At 36.5% G+C, this 19,244-nt stretch overlaps 1 protein-coding gene across 2 annotated transcripts in view; it reads left to right on the forward strand.

The window, feature by feature from the left end:
* CORIN (corin, serine peptidase) overlaps positions 1-19,244 on the forward strand; it is a 142,061-nt gene that overhangs the window by 53,353 nt on the left and 69,464 nt on the right. For both annotated transcript variants that reach the window (XM_082051152.1, XM_082051153.1), the window contains exon 5: positions 16,357-16,538. In XM_082051152.1, coding sequence (XP_081907278.1) covers positions 16,357-16,538 — 182 coding nt within the window. The remainder of the gene's footprint in view (positions 1-16,356; positions 16,539-19,244) is intronic.

The following is a 19,244-nucleotide window of genomic DNA, read 5'->3' on the forward strand; positions in this document are numbered from 1 at the left end:
ACACTAGTATGGAGAACAGTTGTTACTGACATTGTCACTAGTTCCTCCACTCAATTACAACTGTTTGATTCTAATTGCCAGTGCATCTCTGATCATAGGTTTTCATTTATTGATACTTCTTTGTTTTAGAGTGCAATTGGCTCAAATTTATGTAAAGCATAATTTGGCAAATAAAGAGAAGAAATCAAACGCATGTGATACTCAGATGTCTATTCTTAGGTATTGTCGAGACAGTCTGTGTTGGCAGCTGCAGCCATGGGAGCAATAATCATAACAATGTGTTACAAGAAGCAACAAAAAGTAAAGTTACTAATCTTTGGCACCCAGTGTGCTGTCATTACATGGCTTTGCTCTGATATTTAAACTTGTATCTGTTTCGCATTTATCTTTCATGTGTTTATAAACATTGTATTCATTAACACTTAAAGGAGATTAAGGTTCTAGACACAGAGAATCTTCAAGTGTTTGTATAACACACAGTGTGGTTAAGTACTGAGATTTCTGAATATTACTAAAATGCTGTTGCTCTTGAAATTTTTTTTGTATCTTACTGCAATGAAAATAATGTGTGGTAGTAAAAATATGCTAATTTTAAAAGCTGTATTTAATTCCAGCAACTGGATGTACAATCAGCTAGCCCTGCTCTTGTAAGAAAATAAGTAACAGTGCCTTTAAAATACTACTTTCCAGTAAAGGTAAAGTTTGAAAGTACACTAAAACCTCTGTGAGAATGGAACATGGAAAGTTGAAGTGCAATAAGACTTTTTTCCTTGCTTATTACTCGCTCATAGTTTGGGTAGTAAGAGACTTTATTTTTAAAGCTGTTATGAAACTTCTTCCTCCTTGGGTGAATGGATGAGATCTTTCCAATATGACTTCAAAATCAGATGTAAAAAAAAAGCATCTTAACACAGTCCAGTAGCAAAAAAGTAACACCAATAATGCAAGAACATGTTAAACTAGTCTCAACTAATGCTTAACTAGTGCTTAACTAACTAATGACTTCTAAAACATCCAAGGTAACAATTTTGCCCTTTTGAGTAGTATTAGTCTGCAACCTATTACCACCAAATGCAACACTGGTACTTTTATTTGTTGTAAGAAAGATCTGTCCTTAGAGCTGTTCGTTATGATTAATGGTTTACGCTAGTGAATTTTTCTTTACCATTGTGAGATACTAAGAGTAGCCCAAAGGTCAGTTGCTGCAATGTAGTGGATGCTTATTTATAGCAATTCACCTGCATTGGATTCTGCAAGTCCTACAGACTTCAGCTATTGTATTCAAGAAGACAAAAAAAAAAAAGTCTGGGGAAAAGTTAGTGTGCAGTGTTTTCAGATTTTTTGAAAGATAAAAAGGGTGTATTTTAAAGCTAAAATGAATGTAAAATTTGAAGATTCAGTATCAATAGAGAAGTTCATAGTGGGTCAGCCTATAACTGCATAATGCAAACAAACAAATTGGATGATGCTTTCTAATATTTCTTGCACTCTGTGAATACTCATGTTTCATCAAAAGATTCAGTAAAATAGGCAAGTTATATGAGATCCTGAAGGCCTATGTACATGGCTTATTTGGACTTTTTATGATGGAAATAAATTTGAAGATTGTGGATTCTCATACCTCTTTGCTGTCATGCTGTGTTCTGACGCAGAAACTAATAGCTTGAGTACTTCCACTAATCCTCTGTGTAGCAGTGTTTTCCAGAAAGCTGAGGAACTGCCTTGCATTGATAGATCCCCAGAGTTTTAATTCTTTGGAGTTCAAACTTTAGTTAAAGTTCTGCCTAAAAAATAGTATTAGGATGATGCAAATTAAAAAGGGTAAAATGCTCTCAAGGTAAAACTCTAATGCACCTTGCATTTCTGTATCTGCTTACTATGCTTTTTTTTCGTGTCGGACACCTTTGAAAATAAAGTTGTGAAGTAGTGTGTCTTCAGTTAAGACTCAGAGAGGCTTTTTATGCTGAATGATGTACAAACATGCACTGAGGGGCAGCCTCCTGCCAATGAAAGAGGCCCAGCTGAACAAAACAAGTAAGGGAGAAAGTAATACTGCCACATTAATAGCCGGGGAAGCTGAGACTGAGCAGGAAAAATGCAGAAAAGCAGAGAACACAACCTGTAACACTTGTATCCTGTGTCTTGAGATACAACATTATTTTTCCTCTTGATTAAAATCTGCAAATTCATTTCACTCGTTATAATTTATTCACTTTAGTTCTGATCTAATACCTACTGAATGATAGAGGAAAAAACTCTCTGCAGTAATTTGACTTTTTGCCCTTCCTCCGCACCCCTCCCACCCCCCGCCCCTTTTCTCTCAGGCTCATTCTGAAAGAAAAAATCAGGTAATGAAGGGAAAATGCTTTCTCTGATTTTCAGGCTCTTTCTTACAAAGGAGTTTGTCATGTCAGTGTCTATATGTGACAGTTATTTTTGTTGTGCTGTGATATCCATGCTACACGCAACAGTATCCACATAAAGACTTGTAGAAAGCCAGAGGTCAGAATACGGCTACCTGGTATGTTGGGGGTGGAGAAATTAACTAGTGAAAATTAGGTTAATAGGAAAAAAGGTTGTAAGAAGCTGTGAATACTTTGTATGCAGTCAAATATACTTTGAAGAACTGCTCTGTTATGACTCTTAGTGGCAATTTTTTTTTTTTCTTGTTTGTTATCTTAATCTATTTTCTGTAATTTACAAAAAGGAAGAAAAAGTCTCATTTTTATTATGGACATAAACTAGGATGAAATATTAGGTCCAAAAAACAAATCCAGGAATATGTGTGGTATCTTTTATTATAAGCTGACGACAGTTTAAAATACATTTGTGGTCAGCTATAAGGAAGGAAAGGAAAAAAAATTATTTTAAGTCCTCTCAGAATATGGAAAAGAATCAGACTGAGTAAGGGATTGCTGTCGGTCATGTTTCATATAACCCTTGAAAGAGATCAGAGATGTGGCTATTTCCCTCTTCTTGCTTTTGTGAACAGTACTCTAAGCTTATCTGTGTTCTTTGGTTCTCCTGCTTACAGTGAAATTAACTTTTATTTGTCTTTCTTTCCTCACAGTGTACATTTAGACTTTTTAAAATAACAAGACATTACATAAAAACTGTTAAGTTAATTGAGGCTTTTGGATTGTTTAGGAGAAAAAACTGACTGAGTCACATAGATCTTGTTTACGTAGCTAATGAGAATTTTTATTTTAAGACTTGGAACAGGAAGCTATCAGCATATATTTAAGTCAATATTTATTATGTAAAGTTCATAATGGGTTTAATTGTTGATGAATGATGTATGAATATGTATGAGTTTGGATAGGCAATCCTCCACTGGCATGTTTCAGTCTTGTTTTAATCTACCTAATTTTGGTAACAGAAGCGGATAAATATGCCAAGACAAAATAGCAGCTGCTAGGAACTCTGGATAAGCAGTCTGATAGGTGGTCTGTGATGTGGCTGCTATGCTATTTTTTTTATAATGCACCTGTGTAGAGGTGTGAAATTATAGTTGCACTGACAACTTTGCCATTCTGCAGCTTTTAAGAAATGTTTGCATTTCACACACTTTTGAAGTTACAGTTTCAGAGTAATTTTTGAAGTGACTGTATTGAGAAACCCTCCTGGAAGAACATTTAGAATTCCCTATCATAATCCTGTCTGCAAAGGTTTCATTAGAATTGGTGGTACCTGATTTAAAAAGTTGAAGTACAGCATTGGTGACAATCAGTTATCAGTCGTTTGAGGAAGAAGTTGGGAGGATTTTCTCATTCCCTTCTCTGCCTTGTATTTTTATGCTCTTCTTATGACTCTTTCCAGTGTATTCCTTGCCATGACCCAAGCATAGCGGGTGGATGCTGCTGTCAAATGCTTATAAAGTGGCTATGGGTTGTTTCCTGAGTTTACAGTCTGGATTTTCACACCCTGTAGGAGTTGCTTCATCCTTTTAATGTGTTTTCTTTTTGTTGGTGCCTCGTTAGATGACGCAAGTTAACATGAATCAAAGAGGCTATTCCAGTTGGAGTTTTGGCAGTGGTTCTGTATCAAGGAGATCAATCTATTCTATTCATCAGCCTTGAAATACAAGATTATAAACTTCAACTTTTAAATCACGCATAAAGCAGAGGTGATGTTCAGTGGATGAAGTGCTTTATACCTAGAATATTTGAAATCACGTGTTTTGTTTTAAATCTTGCCATGTCTTGGTTTTGAGCTCTTGGGAATCTAACAGACTGATTATATACAGTAAAGCACACTGTTTTAAAATCTGTCTTTGAATACATACCTGTGTCATAATACAGCCTTCATTTTTAAAATCTAGTTGAGGTTCACGTAAGCACAATTGTGACTTGAGCCACGCAAACTTGGAGATCCAGCTAATGAAAAACGTGTATAGTAATATCCTGTCAAAAGTAATAAAAAAAATTAGAGAGGAAGAGAATGTGATAAAGCACACAAATAGTGTGCTCTGTCTGACACTGTTATTTATTTTCGTGTCTTTCGTTGTTGATTTAAAGCGTTCTACAAAGGAATTTGCTAAACTGTTCAGCAAAAAACCTGAGGAACACAAGGGCGTATGTTACTTGAGAAAGCCCAGACCAGCAGAATAAATGAACACCTTTTTCCTTCATTGTGCCCTTTGTGCCAGTCAATATTTTCTTCTGAAAGCTGTGATTTCACCAATAGTTATAATAATAGAAATTGCACCATCTAGTTCTTTCAGAAGTAAAACATTAAGGATAGAGTTGCTAATGGCAGATAATCAACATGCTGTGAGAAACATTTAGTAAAGTATTTCCTGCATGATGTGAGTACTCAGTTTCAGCTCCAGTCTGCCCACAAATTGGTAATGCACTAATTCGATGTGAAATAGAACTGATTTATGGCAATAAGATACTGAAATGGTTGGCAAGTGTAGTGCACAGGTTAGAGATTCAAAATAGAAAAAATATCTGCTTAAGATATCTGTAAAATAATACCAAACAGTTTCTGTGTACTTTTGGATATATGTGTGTACAATAACACGTGTCATATGCGAGGATGTGATTGCAACCATGTTTCAGTGAACATGCTGAACATACATGAATTCTTTTCCTAAATAAAAGGACAGTGAATCAAATCAGAGATAGTTGAAACAGAAAATTGAATAAGTAATAAATTGATATATTATACATGAACAAAGAAAATCTACAATATGCAGATTCAGAAAGTGATGGAGTATTTGCCCAGAGAAAGGAATTAGAAGGAAACAAATCATCAAACCCCAGCTCCCACTCTGAGGAAAGACAATTGTTCAAGAAACAAAATTTTATTTCTACTGTCCTATGACTAGGACATGTTCTTCATGGGATACAAGTGAAACACTGAGTTAAGAACAAGCTAGTCTACATCTGACTCAAAGAAAGGAATATTTACAAATTTCTGAAAGGTTGGCTTTGACCATCTTCCCAAGAAACAAATGAAGAAACTTGAAGAAACAGCATTCAAGAAGTAGCATTTCTGAAGATATATCTTTCTTCTCAATATACCACGTATTACTCAGGAATAATTTCATACTTCATAAGTTATTTTATTTGTACTGTGTAACTGTTACTTATAAGGCAGAAAAAATGTGCTAATGAGAAGATATACTTTGCGTTGTCCCTCAGAACTCAGACCTTGAAATCAACATGTCATGCTCATCACCTTAGGAGCCATTACTACTTGGTCTCAAGCTGAGACAATATAAAGGTGACAAGTGTTGTTTTGTGGGTTTTTAGTTGGTTGGTTGGGTTTTTTTGCAAGGAGTGATAGGGAAAGTATAGGTAATGATATGGCATTGGCCAAAATACCTATAATTAAAGTTGATTAACATGTTTCTTAGAGGACCATTTCTCCAGATGTGTATAATTTCTGGGGGAAAAAAAAAAAAAAAAAAAAAAAAAAAAAGAAGGCACCATTAAACATTTTTTATGCCTGATATCTGCCCTGGGCAAAAACAGAAAGAAAAATTGGGTTGCAAACAAAAAACATTCATGTAATAACCACGAATTCCTAGAGTCTCCAAGTATTCAAGTAATGGAACTTGAAATTTGGCAGGGAGGTTACTCTAATAAGTGGTAAGCTCTTTATCATGGCTGTTGAAATCTAGGAAGATAAGGAAAGTAGAAAATATGTTTACTTTAGAAGAACTTCTGTTTATAAAGTTTTATGCTACAGAAGTTAATCCCCAAATTTTGGCTTACATGTCTCAAAAAATCATAGTCTCTCTGAAAGCTTCTATATCGATGTTATGGATCAGCTAGTGTGGATGGGCATAAGGAAGATTCTCCATGTCATTGACCCTCCCAATAGCTGGGAGTGGCACTGGAGATAGGTACAGCCCCTTACAGAAAAGGCCGTGAAATTAAGTCTCTGACGCCGAACTCTTTTACAGAAATGTGCCAGTAGATGGCAGATGCAGTGTACGGGAAGGACAAACCAAGGACACAATATAGGGAAAGCAGGACAGAGAACTGAGGCTGGAGTGAATGTTTTTCCCCCATTGAGACAACTGTCCTTTCCCTGCCCACAAGTAGAAGCTGTTAACAACTGCTGGTATGTATAGTTTGTAAAATTCAATGCACAGAAATGATTGCTTAAGAAATTAATTCTAAATTAAAAGCTAAAAAAGTAAAAGAGAGATAGAGGCAACGGTGTCCTGCATTCGCCAGAATGACGTCTCTGGTCTAGTGGGTATGAAGCCAGCTTTTGCCATAGGAGGCAGCATCAAACTCGCACACTGTTTTAAACCCTCTCCGCTGAGCTAATGTGCTGACCATGAAAACTTTTCCAAAACACAAAAGATTCTTCTTTCAAAGTGTGCGTGTTGGGGGAATTATGGATAGACCAGAGTTAAAAGGTTATCAAGCACAGAAACATTTTTGAGAACAATCTTGGCATGGGAATGTCCCTTTTGAAACACGCTATACTTCACAGTGCTGCTCAGGGGAATTAAGAGAAGGGAAGGAGGAAGAAAAGAAGATCAGGAGGACTGGTTATTTTTAAATGCATATTTTACTGATTGATTGCTTCCAGCCCTGTTTACCTAATGATTTGCTTTGTGTAGTATCTGTTATAAGCTGCGGTTTCTGGTTTCTAAGTTGGTATGTTAACTAGGGATCACAGGTCATCCTCCTACACATGCAATATATTATTAGTTATAAATAAATACAAATCATTGAAGTAATTGGAATCACTGTTTACAACATATCATTCAATGAATGTGGCTTTTTGTTAGTGTTTGTTTGGCAATTTAATATATCTGCTAGAAAAACACACCTTGTTTTTACAAAATTAGATTTATTTCATTTAATAAATTGCAATAATTTTATGATAGGAGCTCTCAGTAAAATCTTTCATTTTCACAAACATTGCGGGAGTATTAACGCTGATAGTTTCCTGTCAGACTTGTGCATCTGGACTCAAAACCAGAAAGGTATAGATGAAGGAACATTTTATTTTACTATAGCCAAACACTTCTAGTAGATATGAGTACACTGTTTTGTGCAGAAGTTAATAAACAAAAGGTGTTTGGATTGAACAGTGGTTAAAGTGTTCTCCAAGAATTCATCTGCTTTTCAGCTCATTTTTAGCCTCTTTTCATGCCTAGCTTATTAACAAATCACTTCTAAACCATCTGCAGTTAAATAGTAATGAGAGTTCAGTTACTGAGACATACTGACCTTTGTTAGGTTTGTCTCTCCTGTGAGAGACATTTCTATAACGTAAACTAAATCAACAGTGTGTTCAGCATTTCCATGATAAATGTCAGGTGAGAATTTTCAGAAATTTGACTTCATTAAGGAGAAATTTTGGCAGATTGTACAAGATTGTAAAAATAGCTTATGATTGTAGCAATATTCTCAATAATATTTGTTTAAACTGATTCCTGGTGAACTATAGCTCTAATTAATTAATTTACTACATCTCTCCCATTTTTGCTGTCATGTTTGAATCAAATGATGGGATCGGTAAGAGAAATCTGGAAGGGCTGGCTGCTTTAGTCAGGACAGATCCTCTCAGCTGATTATGGTCATAATACAAAATACATTACATCATTTTGATAACTATTTTTGGTACTACTTTCAAGGCTATATGGCAAAATTTATGTAAGCACTTTGCTAACTATGGTAGAACAGAGAAAGTGCTTCAGTGCTGCTGGGTATATGTTAGATGGTTTTGATTGTTACAGTATTGTAAACTCAGCTGTAACGTGGTGCTATTGTGTCCAGAAAGTGACTGAAGGGGCAGAGTTGATCTTTGAATTTAGGTTTCTTGCTTATTCCAGATAGAAATGACTCCTTATTTTAGTCAAATTAATTTATCTGGGTTTTGTCTACAAAATAAATGATTGCACTGACTAAAAATTCTAACCTGCATTGTAGTGACTGTATTCATCCATTGTAGAGACTGTGTCCATCCTAATGGATATCAGCTGAGTTTGACCGCATTGCGCAAAGAATGTTACTAGGCCTGAAAGAGATGCTAAATTCAACATCAGTTGATGTAGAAGATGTGAAATTCAACAGCAGCTCCTTTATTCATTTCTGGATGGATAAGAGGAGTCTTTTTAATCTAATGGTATCTTTAGATTTCTTCCTAGTTCCACTTTCACTGGAATCAGGAGTTTCTATTTCTTTCCTCTGTCTGAATAGCCTTCAGAGTTCTGTGTGACCTCTTTGTTAACTATAGTACTCTTGGATATCAGTGATCTGTTCTAAGACTTTTTCAGGTGTTAATGTTTAGCTGTCTCTTTTCTGTTGCCTCCAGATATGGAAAATATTAAGGAATAATTAATTGGACCTGTAATTTTTAGAGGGAAAAATGTAAGGCCTCTGTATGGACCCACAGAACAGATTCCGGTCCAATTATTTGGTTCTGAGACTTCTGTGTTGTCATAGCCTATAAACAGATTGCATGCTCTTCCGTGCTGCAGGCAATCCATTAAGTATCCATATTTTTCATTCTCATTGTACAAACCAGCGTTTTTTCAATCCCTTGTAAAGGGCACTTCTCTTGCGGCTTATCTGTAATTGCCAACCTCAACCTCATGACAGCAGATCAAACATTCATGAGTGTATGGATGAGAACTGACTTCGTGCACGAGCTCTAAACCCTTATATTCCATCTCTGCAGGGTAGATGAGAGGGCATTTACCAGCAGCTCAGCCAGTGGACTGTAGCCCTTGATGCTGTATAAACAGCTGGAGCCATCCTTCAGTCTCCCACCTCGGGGGGAAAGTCTTTTGCCAGGATCAGCTCTGAAGCCTTTTTTCTCCTTTAAGATTTTATATGTTTCTCAGACTGTGGGTCCTATGTAGTCCTTTTACAGGTTAATCATGCATCTTTGTATTTATACATAGGAACCTGTTTCAAGAAAACAGTATATTCATTTGAGCTAAAAACAAGGTGGAAAGTCAGAAGTATATGTGCAGCTAGTTTGGCATTCAGTACTACAGAGTGTTGCATGGATCTGAGGCTCCTTCCCTAAATGTTGCTAAATAGATTCAATATAATTTTGTCAAGTGGAATAACCACAAAAATCTAAAAATATTTTGTGAGAACTAAAAATGGCTTGTCACTTCAACTTGTTTGATTTCAGGACTGTAGAAATACAAAGAATAAACTCAGTTTTCTTCTTCCCATAATTTTTGCATGTTTCCTGGGTTTTTCAGTTTGTCTCCATCTGTGTCCGCCTCTCTGCACCTCAGCAGTCTCTCACAATTTTATTACCTATTGCTTTATTCTGCCTCAGACCTTAGATTTATAATATCATCATTCCTAGCCTGTGTGCCTATGGATGATACAGTGCTCTACAGCAAGGCTGTAGCATGAGTAATATTTCCTCTGATAGCCATGCCAGTTTAAACTTTTCCTTAAACAGATTTGGCTGAAAAAAATAATCTGGCAAAATAACCTAAAGTTGTTTATAATTTGGCTCAATACCTGAATATGACTTACTGTGTGGCCACAGAAAGAGTTTTACTGGAATAACTGAAGGGATGGATGGAGCTGGGGTAAGAACAGTAATGAGGACTAGCAGTAGCTGAAAATGTTCAGCAGTGTGCCTTCAGCCAGTTGTCTACTGAACTGCAAATGTGACCTTTAGCCACAACAGGTGCAGTCAACAGTTGTGTTTTCTAAGAGTGATCTCCATGCTGTATTTTCAGCTCTGGCACACCAACTTATTTATAACCTTTTGCAAGTCATTTACCCTCTATCATTTTAATCTATAAAGTTGCAGTAATGAATTTCTCAACAGGGCATGGCTGTTGCAGTGCTTTTAGCAGTGTAGATACTAAATGTGAGGGCACAAAGAAATGCCACAGAAAATAGATATATTATAGAAGTTACCAGGTTGTACGGAGAGTCCCTGCAGGATGATTTGGTTTTTTGTTTGTTTGTTTGTTTTTGAACTTTAACAATTTCTACCTCTCCCTCTCCTGACAGCTTATTCCTGATTTGCCTATATCCCTTTGAAAGGGGCCAATTTGGTTGTCAGATGAGAAAAAAAGAATACGTTGTTGTTTTGGTCATGTTACTTTTCAGCTGAATCAGTTACTTCACCTGGCTTACTATGCGTCCCGCCAACAGCTGTTACTGCAAAACTGAAAGCAGCACAGAAACACATATAGACATTTGGGAACAAGAGCCGTGTGTGCTGCTGCTCCTTCCAGAAAAGACATATCAAGAACCATATCCTCAGTGGCTGTCGAGTCTGAGAGCCAGACCCTTGAGCTACCTTGAGCAATTGTTTCTTAAAAAATCTATTGAATTCTGCAGCAAGAAGAAAATAGTTGTCTTCCTTCTCCTTACTGCTTCTTGCAGCATACTTCTTGGATAATTTCTAGTACTCAAACCCACCACTTAAGTGGCTTACAGAGTCTTCTCATGAGCCCTGTGCATGGTAATATGATTGCAAAGAACAGAAGTCAGTATTAAAGAAGGACTCATTTCTGAAAAGAATTAGTCTAAAAATGTAAAATGTCTTTGAGTGATAAGGACTAGATCCATGTAGGATTATAATCAGGCAATTTGAATTCTAATATAAGTAGACTCAAAGTGATTGGCATGACAAGAAAGTCAGATCGTCTGCTCTCAGGCAGTGCGTAGCCTCTTTGGAAGCTTAAAATCAGGTAACATAACAGTTTTGGAGCATGTACTGTATTGTATATATCTGCTTCAATGGATATTTGATGTAAAACTCTTGCGATAAATAGCTTCTCTGAAGGTATCTTAGGCAAATTAAAAATACCTATGTATTCTCTTTAACCTTAATATACTTTTTAATAAGCTATAAAGAACATTTTAATTTCTTTTGGTGCCATATGATTCTTAATGTTGATGTTTCTATACAGCTGAAATAACCGAAGTATGAACTTTGAAGTGTGGGGAAACCAACCACAAAGTTTAAAATGTCATGTATCTGTTCTTTTATCAAAGTCCATCTTCACCACGAGTTTTTTTCTATGAATATCCTGAAGAGCAGAATTGCACCCTAATATGTTATAACCTGCTTCCGTGCTGGCCACTGGCGCCAAATAAATTATGGTAAGATTGCCATAGATACTCCAGTTTATTTTTAAATTATTGGTCTCTAAGTAGCTGTAAATAAAACTAATCAAGATGGAGATTTCCAATCATCTTTTCATCCTTCAGCAGATTAAGCAATATGTCCATAGTAAACTTGATCTTTATCCAGAAATATTTAATTTATGGGGCACACATGACTAAACATTGAAACTGCACCAAATATTGCAGTAATTGCTGAATAGTCCTATGCTTTCTGATTTGTCAGAGCTTCTCTAGAGACTGCTTGGCTTCTTTAATCACTATGCAGATGTCTATTAGAAGCTTAGTAATTTCTAAATTATTATTGTGCTATGTATATATCAAAACATTTATACTGCCCTGTAATATTCAAATGGTGAACTGCATAAGCTAAACAAACAAGGTGAAGTTTTTTATATTTGTGATTTTTTCATATAGATGTAAATAATATAATGTGCAGATTAATCTGAAAAAACTTACTTCATCTCCTAGCATTTGTAGAAACTTTTTAACTACTATGTGTAAATGTAACTGTACATAGTTATATTTTAATATAACCTTTTACTATTATTTGTAGAACTGCCATTGAAATGAATTATCAGTATGTTGAAAGACTTTTGTAAACATTGAACTTTGCTGTAGTTACATCTGAAGAAATTAGCAAACTCATACTGCGATTACCTGATGGCTGTATGTCAAGCCTGTAGCTGCAGTGTGGTGCTTTGGAAGGTAGTGATTTTTGTGTGGATCAAGGAGAACAGAGATTATATCAAATACTTCATACTTGTATAAAACTTCATCTGAGAGTCTTCAAGAACTGTTTGTGTGTGGTGTGTTTTTGTTGTTGTTGTTTGTTTTTCTTCTCAAATAGTAGTCACATTGGTACAAGTCATAAGAGCAGTGTACATTTGCTTTGCCTTGGTAAACTCAAGTAGATCTCAGTCACACACTTGCTAAATTCAAGTAATGTCCCTGCTATCACTTCTTTGGAAAAAAAAAAAAAATCAGCAGAATATACTGCCTTCAAATTACTATTTGTGATGATCACATATGCTTCATTGGACAATGGGGAACCATCACAGTTAATGAGGTAGAATCACTGCTTTTCTTTTTTTTTTTCACTGCGTTTCTTTTCACCGTGATGTAATTTTGTAGTGTATTCTGTGTTTTCTTAAAAAATAAACAAAAAGTTAACTCTATCAGTCTGAAAAAAATAAACATCTAGCATCCACAAATAGATCATATCAATACTCCAATTTAGTTCTGTAGTGTCTTATTTCTTACAGATATTTTGGAACTTGAGAATCTCCATAGTAAGTAGGGGCATTTCTTTTGGCATTTTCTGTTAATCCAAGGGATCTGCTCATGCGAATACCTCTGCTCACATGTGATTTTGCTAATATAACTTTTTAGAAATAGCAGATTAGTTAAAAATGAAGAGGTAAAAAATGTCCACAACTCTGAATGAAAGTGACTGGACGCAGTCACTTGCCTTGCCAAATCCCCTGTATTTAGGGAGTTTTTTGGGCTCCGGTCAGGGGGCAGTGACGTCTACTGCACAGCTCTTGCTGAGCCCGTTCTTTCTTTCCATGTCAAATAGGTTCTGTAAATAACAGAAGGGTGTTTTAGAACATCTTTATCTGAAGAGCCATTACAGGTCAGATAGTAAGCTTTTAATTTGCCAGTGCAGCATGCAGAACTAATAAGTGGCAGCTTTTCCTGTCATCAGGAGGGACCATTTGTTCTTGGTTTTGTGCACAGTCAGATGATATGTGCTTTATGGTGCTGAAACTTTCTGCTTTTCAACACATTGCAGTCTGATGGTGAAAAGTACTGGTTTAGGATGTATCTGCTTCTTTCCAGGCAACAAGTAAGCTGCCAACTAGGAAACTGCAAGAGCCAGTTTTAGAGGTGAAGGTCCTTGGCTTGTTTCTGGGATAACTTCAATACTGCAGCATGGAAAGTACATTGTGTGAAAGTCTTTAACATCATCTGGAGAATATATCTCTAAAGATAATGTGTTTTGAAAGTGGTTCCAACTAGAGTAGGCAATGAACTCAGTAGCAACACTGGCAGCACATTCCTCTCGTTAGGTACTAAGCAAAGAAAGGCAGCTGTACTGACTTCAGAATACATATTTTGCTTTACACAAATTTCCTCATGTTACCACTACTAGTCAGGCAGCTCTGACAGCTTTTTATTCCTTACTTGCAGGGTTTGTTGCCGTATCACACGGTTGCTAATAGTACTATGTTTTTCTCTATTACTGTAAAACGAAACATTGAGTAAGGGAACCGTTGGGTACTGTGGACTTTTTAAGTTTGAGCCACTTACTTGTGCCTGAACATGAAGTTCTAGCCATGTTTTTGAGGTACAACCAAGAGTCAGACACAAAGAGAAAGATTATATGATCTATGTGGTGTACTGGGGAAAAGATCTTTTCTATGGCATTGTGAATGGTTATGAATGAAGCAAAATTGCTTTTGCTAAAGCCCCAAAGTTTCTGCAGTAATTTAGATATAAACTGCAAAAAGTTTTGTTGAAAATTTAATCAATGTTAGGGGTATGGGAGAAAACATGTTAGATGTGGTATGTGGGATCTAAATGTGGCCTTGATATGAAGATACAGAATAAAGTGCAGGTTGACAGTGATCCCCAAGATGCAAACCTGAGTGACAGATAGACTTATTTCTTGAAATAGCCCTTTGTTGCCTCTCAGACACTAAGGGGACTGTATATCCTTACAGCAAAGAACATGGTAAGGATTCAGAGTCATGTATTTATGTTTTTGCAATAAACTAGCTATTTCAAATATAACAACTTTCATTAATGACTAGACTTGCTATAATCTACTTTAAGTAAAATGATATTTAGAAGTGTCTGTGCATATGTGTCTGTGTTTTTATAGGTATTTATTTCTGAAAATTCAGACAAAATATTGGAGTACTGAGTTGTTCCTGGCTAGGCAATACATTTTCTTTTGGGTAACTACTTTTGTAATAGTTCTTCAAGTTGTTTCCAAATTCCAGTAATATCAAGAATTTGCAGTTTGCCCAACGTTAAAAAGATTTCAGTATATTCAGTTCAAAATCCTTATATTATGTTAGTTTGTGATATTTCTTTCAGTTTTGTTCTCATTTTCTATGTGAATTTCCCCCAACAGACCAAATTTAAATAGCTCAAATGGTAAATAATTTCATTTTACTGAAACCGTTCATTGTTATCATGATATTCCTTGTCTCTTCGGTGGAGCAGAAGTACATTGATTATGTATTTAGGGCTTTATCTAGTTATATTTTGAAAATGTGCAAGGATGGAGATCACACAACCTCTCTGGATAACCTGTTTCATTCTTTGACTAATTTAATGCTGAAAAAGTTCTTTATATCCTGTCTGAACACCTCTTGTTTCAGCTTATGTCAGTTGTCTCTCATCCTCCCACTATACCCTACTCTGAATAGATTCCATAACCTCTCCATGGGTCCTGAAGGGTGTAGTTTTTGTTACCCCCAAACTTTTCTACTGTATAGGCTCTCTCAGGTAACAGAGTGCTCCCACAGATGGTGCCAATCCTTGCCGGGAAAGGCATTGAACAGTTCTTCTTTATAGCTAAGACTAATGTTGGCTGTGCTAGAGCTTTTCCTCTGCTCCACCAAAATGGTTTTCAGATAAAAGGGTAGTGGAAGCTGTCCGTAAAGCAGAGAACTGTATGTGTGGACATTCAGTTATTCCTTCCTGTGTGCATTACAGTGCAGTAGTCTATCCTGAATTACAACTGCCACAAATCAACTAACTTGGCTGAGGCTTCTTTGGAATTTGTCATTTCAAAACTTGACTAATGTAGCTAACATTATGTTACCTGTAATCTTGTAACTTTATTTTTTAAAATAATTTTCCAGATCTACAGTAAACATGTTAATAGATTTTCTAGATTATTTGCTCAACTTTGTTGACTCTAATTATGTAGACCTGGAGACAGTTCATAGCTATCTATTTTAATGGGTTTTCCTATGTACAGGTAAAGAAGAATAAAGAAACAATACATATGCAGGTATATATCCTAGAATAAGAAATAGGCAAGTATGCTGAATTTAAACTTGTCATACTTCTAAAATTGCTAGTTTATAGTGCTTTTCTTAAAAACATACAATGCAAATCATGCTGATATTTATTGCATTTTATCTGACACTCAGTATGTTTTGGCTCCTCAGGGGTAATAGCAGAGGTCATAAATGCTAAAAAGGGGCAATACAGTGCTCTGCACTGTGGGTTCCTACAGTCTGTGTCTCGTGATTGTTGATTCTCTCCATGAGCAGATTCAGCACAATTAAGTTGTCAGAAAGCTTACCCACCCAAAAACATTAAAAGATTTTTTCTGAGGTAATGATTTTTTTATAAGCTCATGAAAGTGTTTGCCAAAATCATAGAGGGGTAGGTCTGCAAAGCTGTAGGGAAGAAGGAGAGGATGAAGAAGCAACCCTTCTCCTTCGTGATGTCACTGCACCATTCTACTGGTTCAATTGTAGATGAAATCTTGGCCTCAGCTGGCACAGAGTTGAACTCAGAAACTGTTCTGAGCTTCATTTTGGCTTAAGTTTAGTCTGAAAGCCAGAGCTGTTGTCACTTTCAATGAATAAGGAGGATTTGGCACCTTTTTGGTGTAGGTCTGTAGAATTTAAAATTATTTAAAAATCTTAATTATTACTTTTTTTTCTTTTTAAAAACTTTTTGCAATCTTCTAGAATAATAATCACTTGTATTTTTCTTCTTTGTCTCTTTTCTCCAGTCGAGGCCTCTTGCCCTGCAGGACGTTTTGTGAGGCAGCAAAAGAAGGCTGTGAACCAGTTCTGGGCATGGTAAATGCTTCTTGGCCAGAATTCCTGAAGTGCTCTCAATTCCAAAACAAAACTGAAAATGATACCACTACAAGGTTATGCTTCTCACCACACCAAGAAAAAGGAAAGCAGTGTATGTTTCTTAACTGTTACTCTATGTTCATGAATTCTTATTTAATAATGTATTTTTTATTGTGTAGGAAAAGCTCTGGGATGAAATTATTATTTCTGATTCTTCACATTACTGTGATAAAGTCTGGTTTTAAGTTGGTTATAGTTTCGCTGTGCTGTAAAGGTTTAGGCTGAAATTTTTTTCAGACTTCTATTGATTTGAGACTTTTTTACTTTACATCAAAAATTCTGAGCTGTTTCAAGGAAAGAAGGTAGGATAAAAGTAATATTCCCTTTAAAAACATGCTGCTTTTTCTTTGCTAAGTTCTAGTACATACAGGATTGGTATTCAAAGCAGGAACCTGATACACAGGCTAAATTTCAAGCGTATCTGCTTTATCCTTGCTGTAAAAATTAACCCAGAACTGATTGAGAGGTAAACTTTTCAAAAATCATGGTTTGTATACATCTACTCATAGAATCATAGAATCAGTTAGGTTGGAAAAGACCCTTAAGATCATTGAGTCCAACCATTAACCTAACACTGCCAAGTCCACCAATAAACCATGACCTTGTCTACATGTCTTTTAAACACCTCCAGGGATGCTGACTCAACCACTTCCCTGGGCAGCCTGTTCCACTGCTTAATAACACTTTCAGTGAAGAAATTTTTCCTAATATCCAGTCTAAACCTCCCCTGGCGCAACTGGATGCCATTTCCTCTTGTCCTATCACTTGTTACTTGGGAGAAGAGACCAACACCCACCTCCCTACAGCCTCTTTGCAGGTAGTTGTAGACAGCGATAAGGTCTCCCCTCAGACTCCTTTTCTCCAGGCTAAACAGTCCCAGTTCCCTCAGCCACTAAGACTTGTGTTCCAGGCCCGTCATCACCTTTGTTGCCTTTCTCTGAATGCTCCCCAGCACCTCTATGTCTTTCTTGTAGTGAAGGGCCCCAAACTGAACACAGTATTCGAGGTGGGGCCTCACCAGCGCTGAGTACAGGGGAACAATCACTTCCCTAGTCCTGCTGACCACACTATTTTTGATACAAGCCAGGGTACTCTTGGCCTTTTTGTCCACCTGGGCACTTTGCTGGCTCATATTCAGCTAGTTGTCTACCAACACGCCCAGGTCCTTTTCTCCTTTTCTGCCAGGCAACTTTCCAGCCACTCTCTAAATGCAAGCCATTTCCATCTCCTCAGAGTTGCTGCTCTGTTCTCTAGATCCAGATGTAGGTGAGATCAGATCTGAGAGCAATGAGCCTCTTTTTTTTTTCTCATCAGTCCCATTGCTGGAGTTCTTTGGTTGGCATCTGAGACTTTACTGTTGATATACAACATCCTATAAGCTGAAATGACAGAGGCTTGTACGATCCATCTGTGGGTTCTAACTTTGTTAATGACTTCTGGGAAACAATAAACAAGAAGAAATTATATGATGAAAATTTTTTTTCAATTTTGTTTAAAAAACCTAAGAAGTTATATACTCAAAAGTACCTTAAAAGATCAGCAAGGTTTTAGAGTGTATCTTTGAATGTTAGTCAGTGGTACAATTAAGACTGTGTTTATATCTGGGATTATGTCCTTGTGCTTTCTGAGTATCCATAATGATATAGACTTATATTATTGTATCAAATCTTTTTAGCCATTGGATTTTCTCCATCTGTTAGGGCATGTTTTGAGGGGTCATGAAGTAAAGGAGGCTATTGTTCATACTCACCTGTGGGCAAAACTGTAATGCCTGAGGTGAGGAAATGTATAGAGAGGGATTGTGTCTTGTTGAATGCTTTCCAGGAAAACTGAACAATATTCACAAGTCCTCACAAGTCCTATGGGATTTTGGGCAAGGTGCTGTAGTGAAAGCCACTAGGAGCTGTGTTTTCACCATATTGTATAAATATATGCTAAATGTGCTGAAAAATTAGGTCTAAATGGGAACCATAAGCAAGTGATTATAAAAATGCAGATTTTTTTTCTGTGCCTCAACTTCCTATTGTAAAATGGTAATAAAACTGTCCTTTTAGCTCAAAGTGATGTTGTAACCATATGTGTGTTGATGCCTTTGGTATCATAGGGATGAACATCATAAGAATTAGGAGTACACTAATTTTGTGTTCACGGCAAGTTCAAATAACAAATAAGTTAAGAGGCTGCAGCATAGGTACGTAAGTATGGTAAGGGTTTGTACATTGGACAATGAGAGTAACTAGCAAGGAGCCATGAGTCACTAGCATATAATTGATTGAGCACACACATACTGGATACAGAATGAGGTGTAATTCTGAAAAAGCGACAGGATGTTAGAGACCTGGGTTTCATGCATGTGTGGTACACAGTCTGAATACAAGGTATAACATAAGTATGCCAATTAAATTTTGACAAATTATAGCTGGTCAGAGTATTCAAAAGCCCCACCAAATCTAGATAGCTGAACCACTGGATGAAGCCAGAAGAGATTACTGACTTTGAAACTTTCAAGTTTCAGAATATCTTCTAAAATAATATATTTCATACCGCTAGAAAATAAGTTTGTTAGAATAGTGCTTGGTTGATCATTCTTCCATAATCTGTATAGCAGGATTTGTATCTATCTGATAGTGAACTGCCTAAATTACAGAGAAGTACACAGTGGAAGTTTGCTATTTCTTACTAGGGGAAAATATCCAGAGCCAGTTGTGAGATTCACTGTCCCTACCTGGCAGCCTGTGGAGTCCCAGGCTGCTTATTG

This window comes from Streptopelia decaocto (genome assembly GCF_964273445.1).
Source record: "Streptopelia decaocto genome assembly, chromosome: 4".
Classification (NCBI taxonomy): Eukaryota; Metazoa; Chordata; class Aves; order Columbiformes; family Columbidae; genus Streptopelia; species Streptopelia decaocto.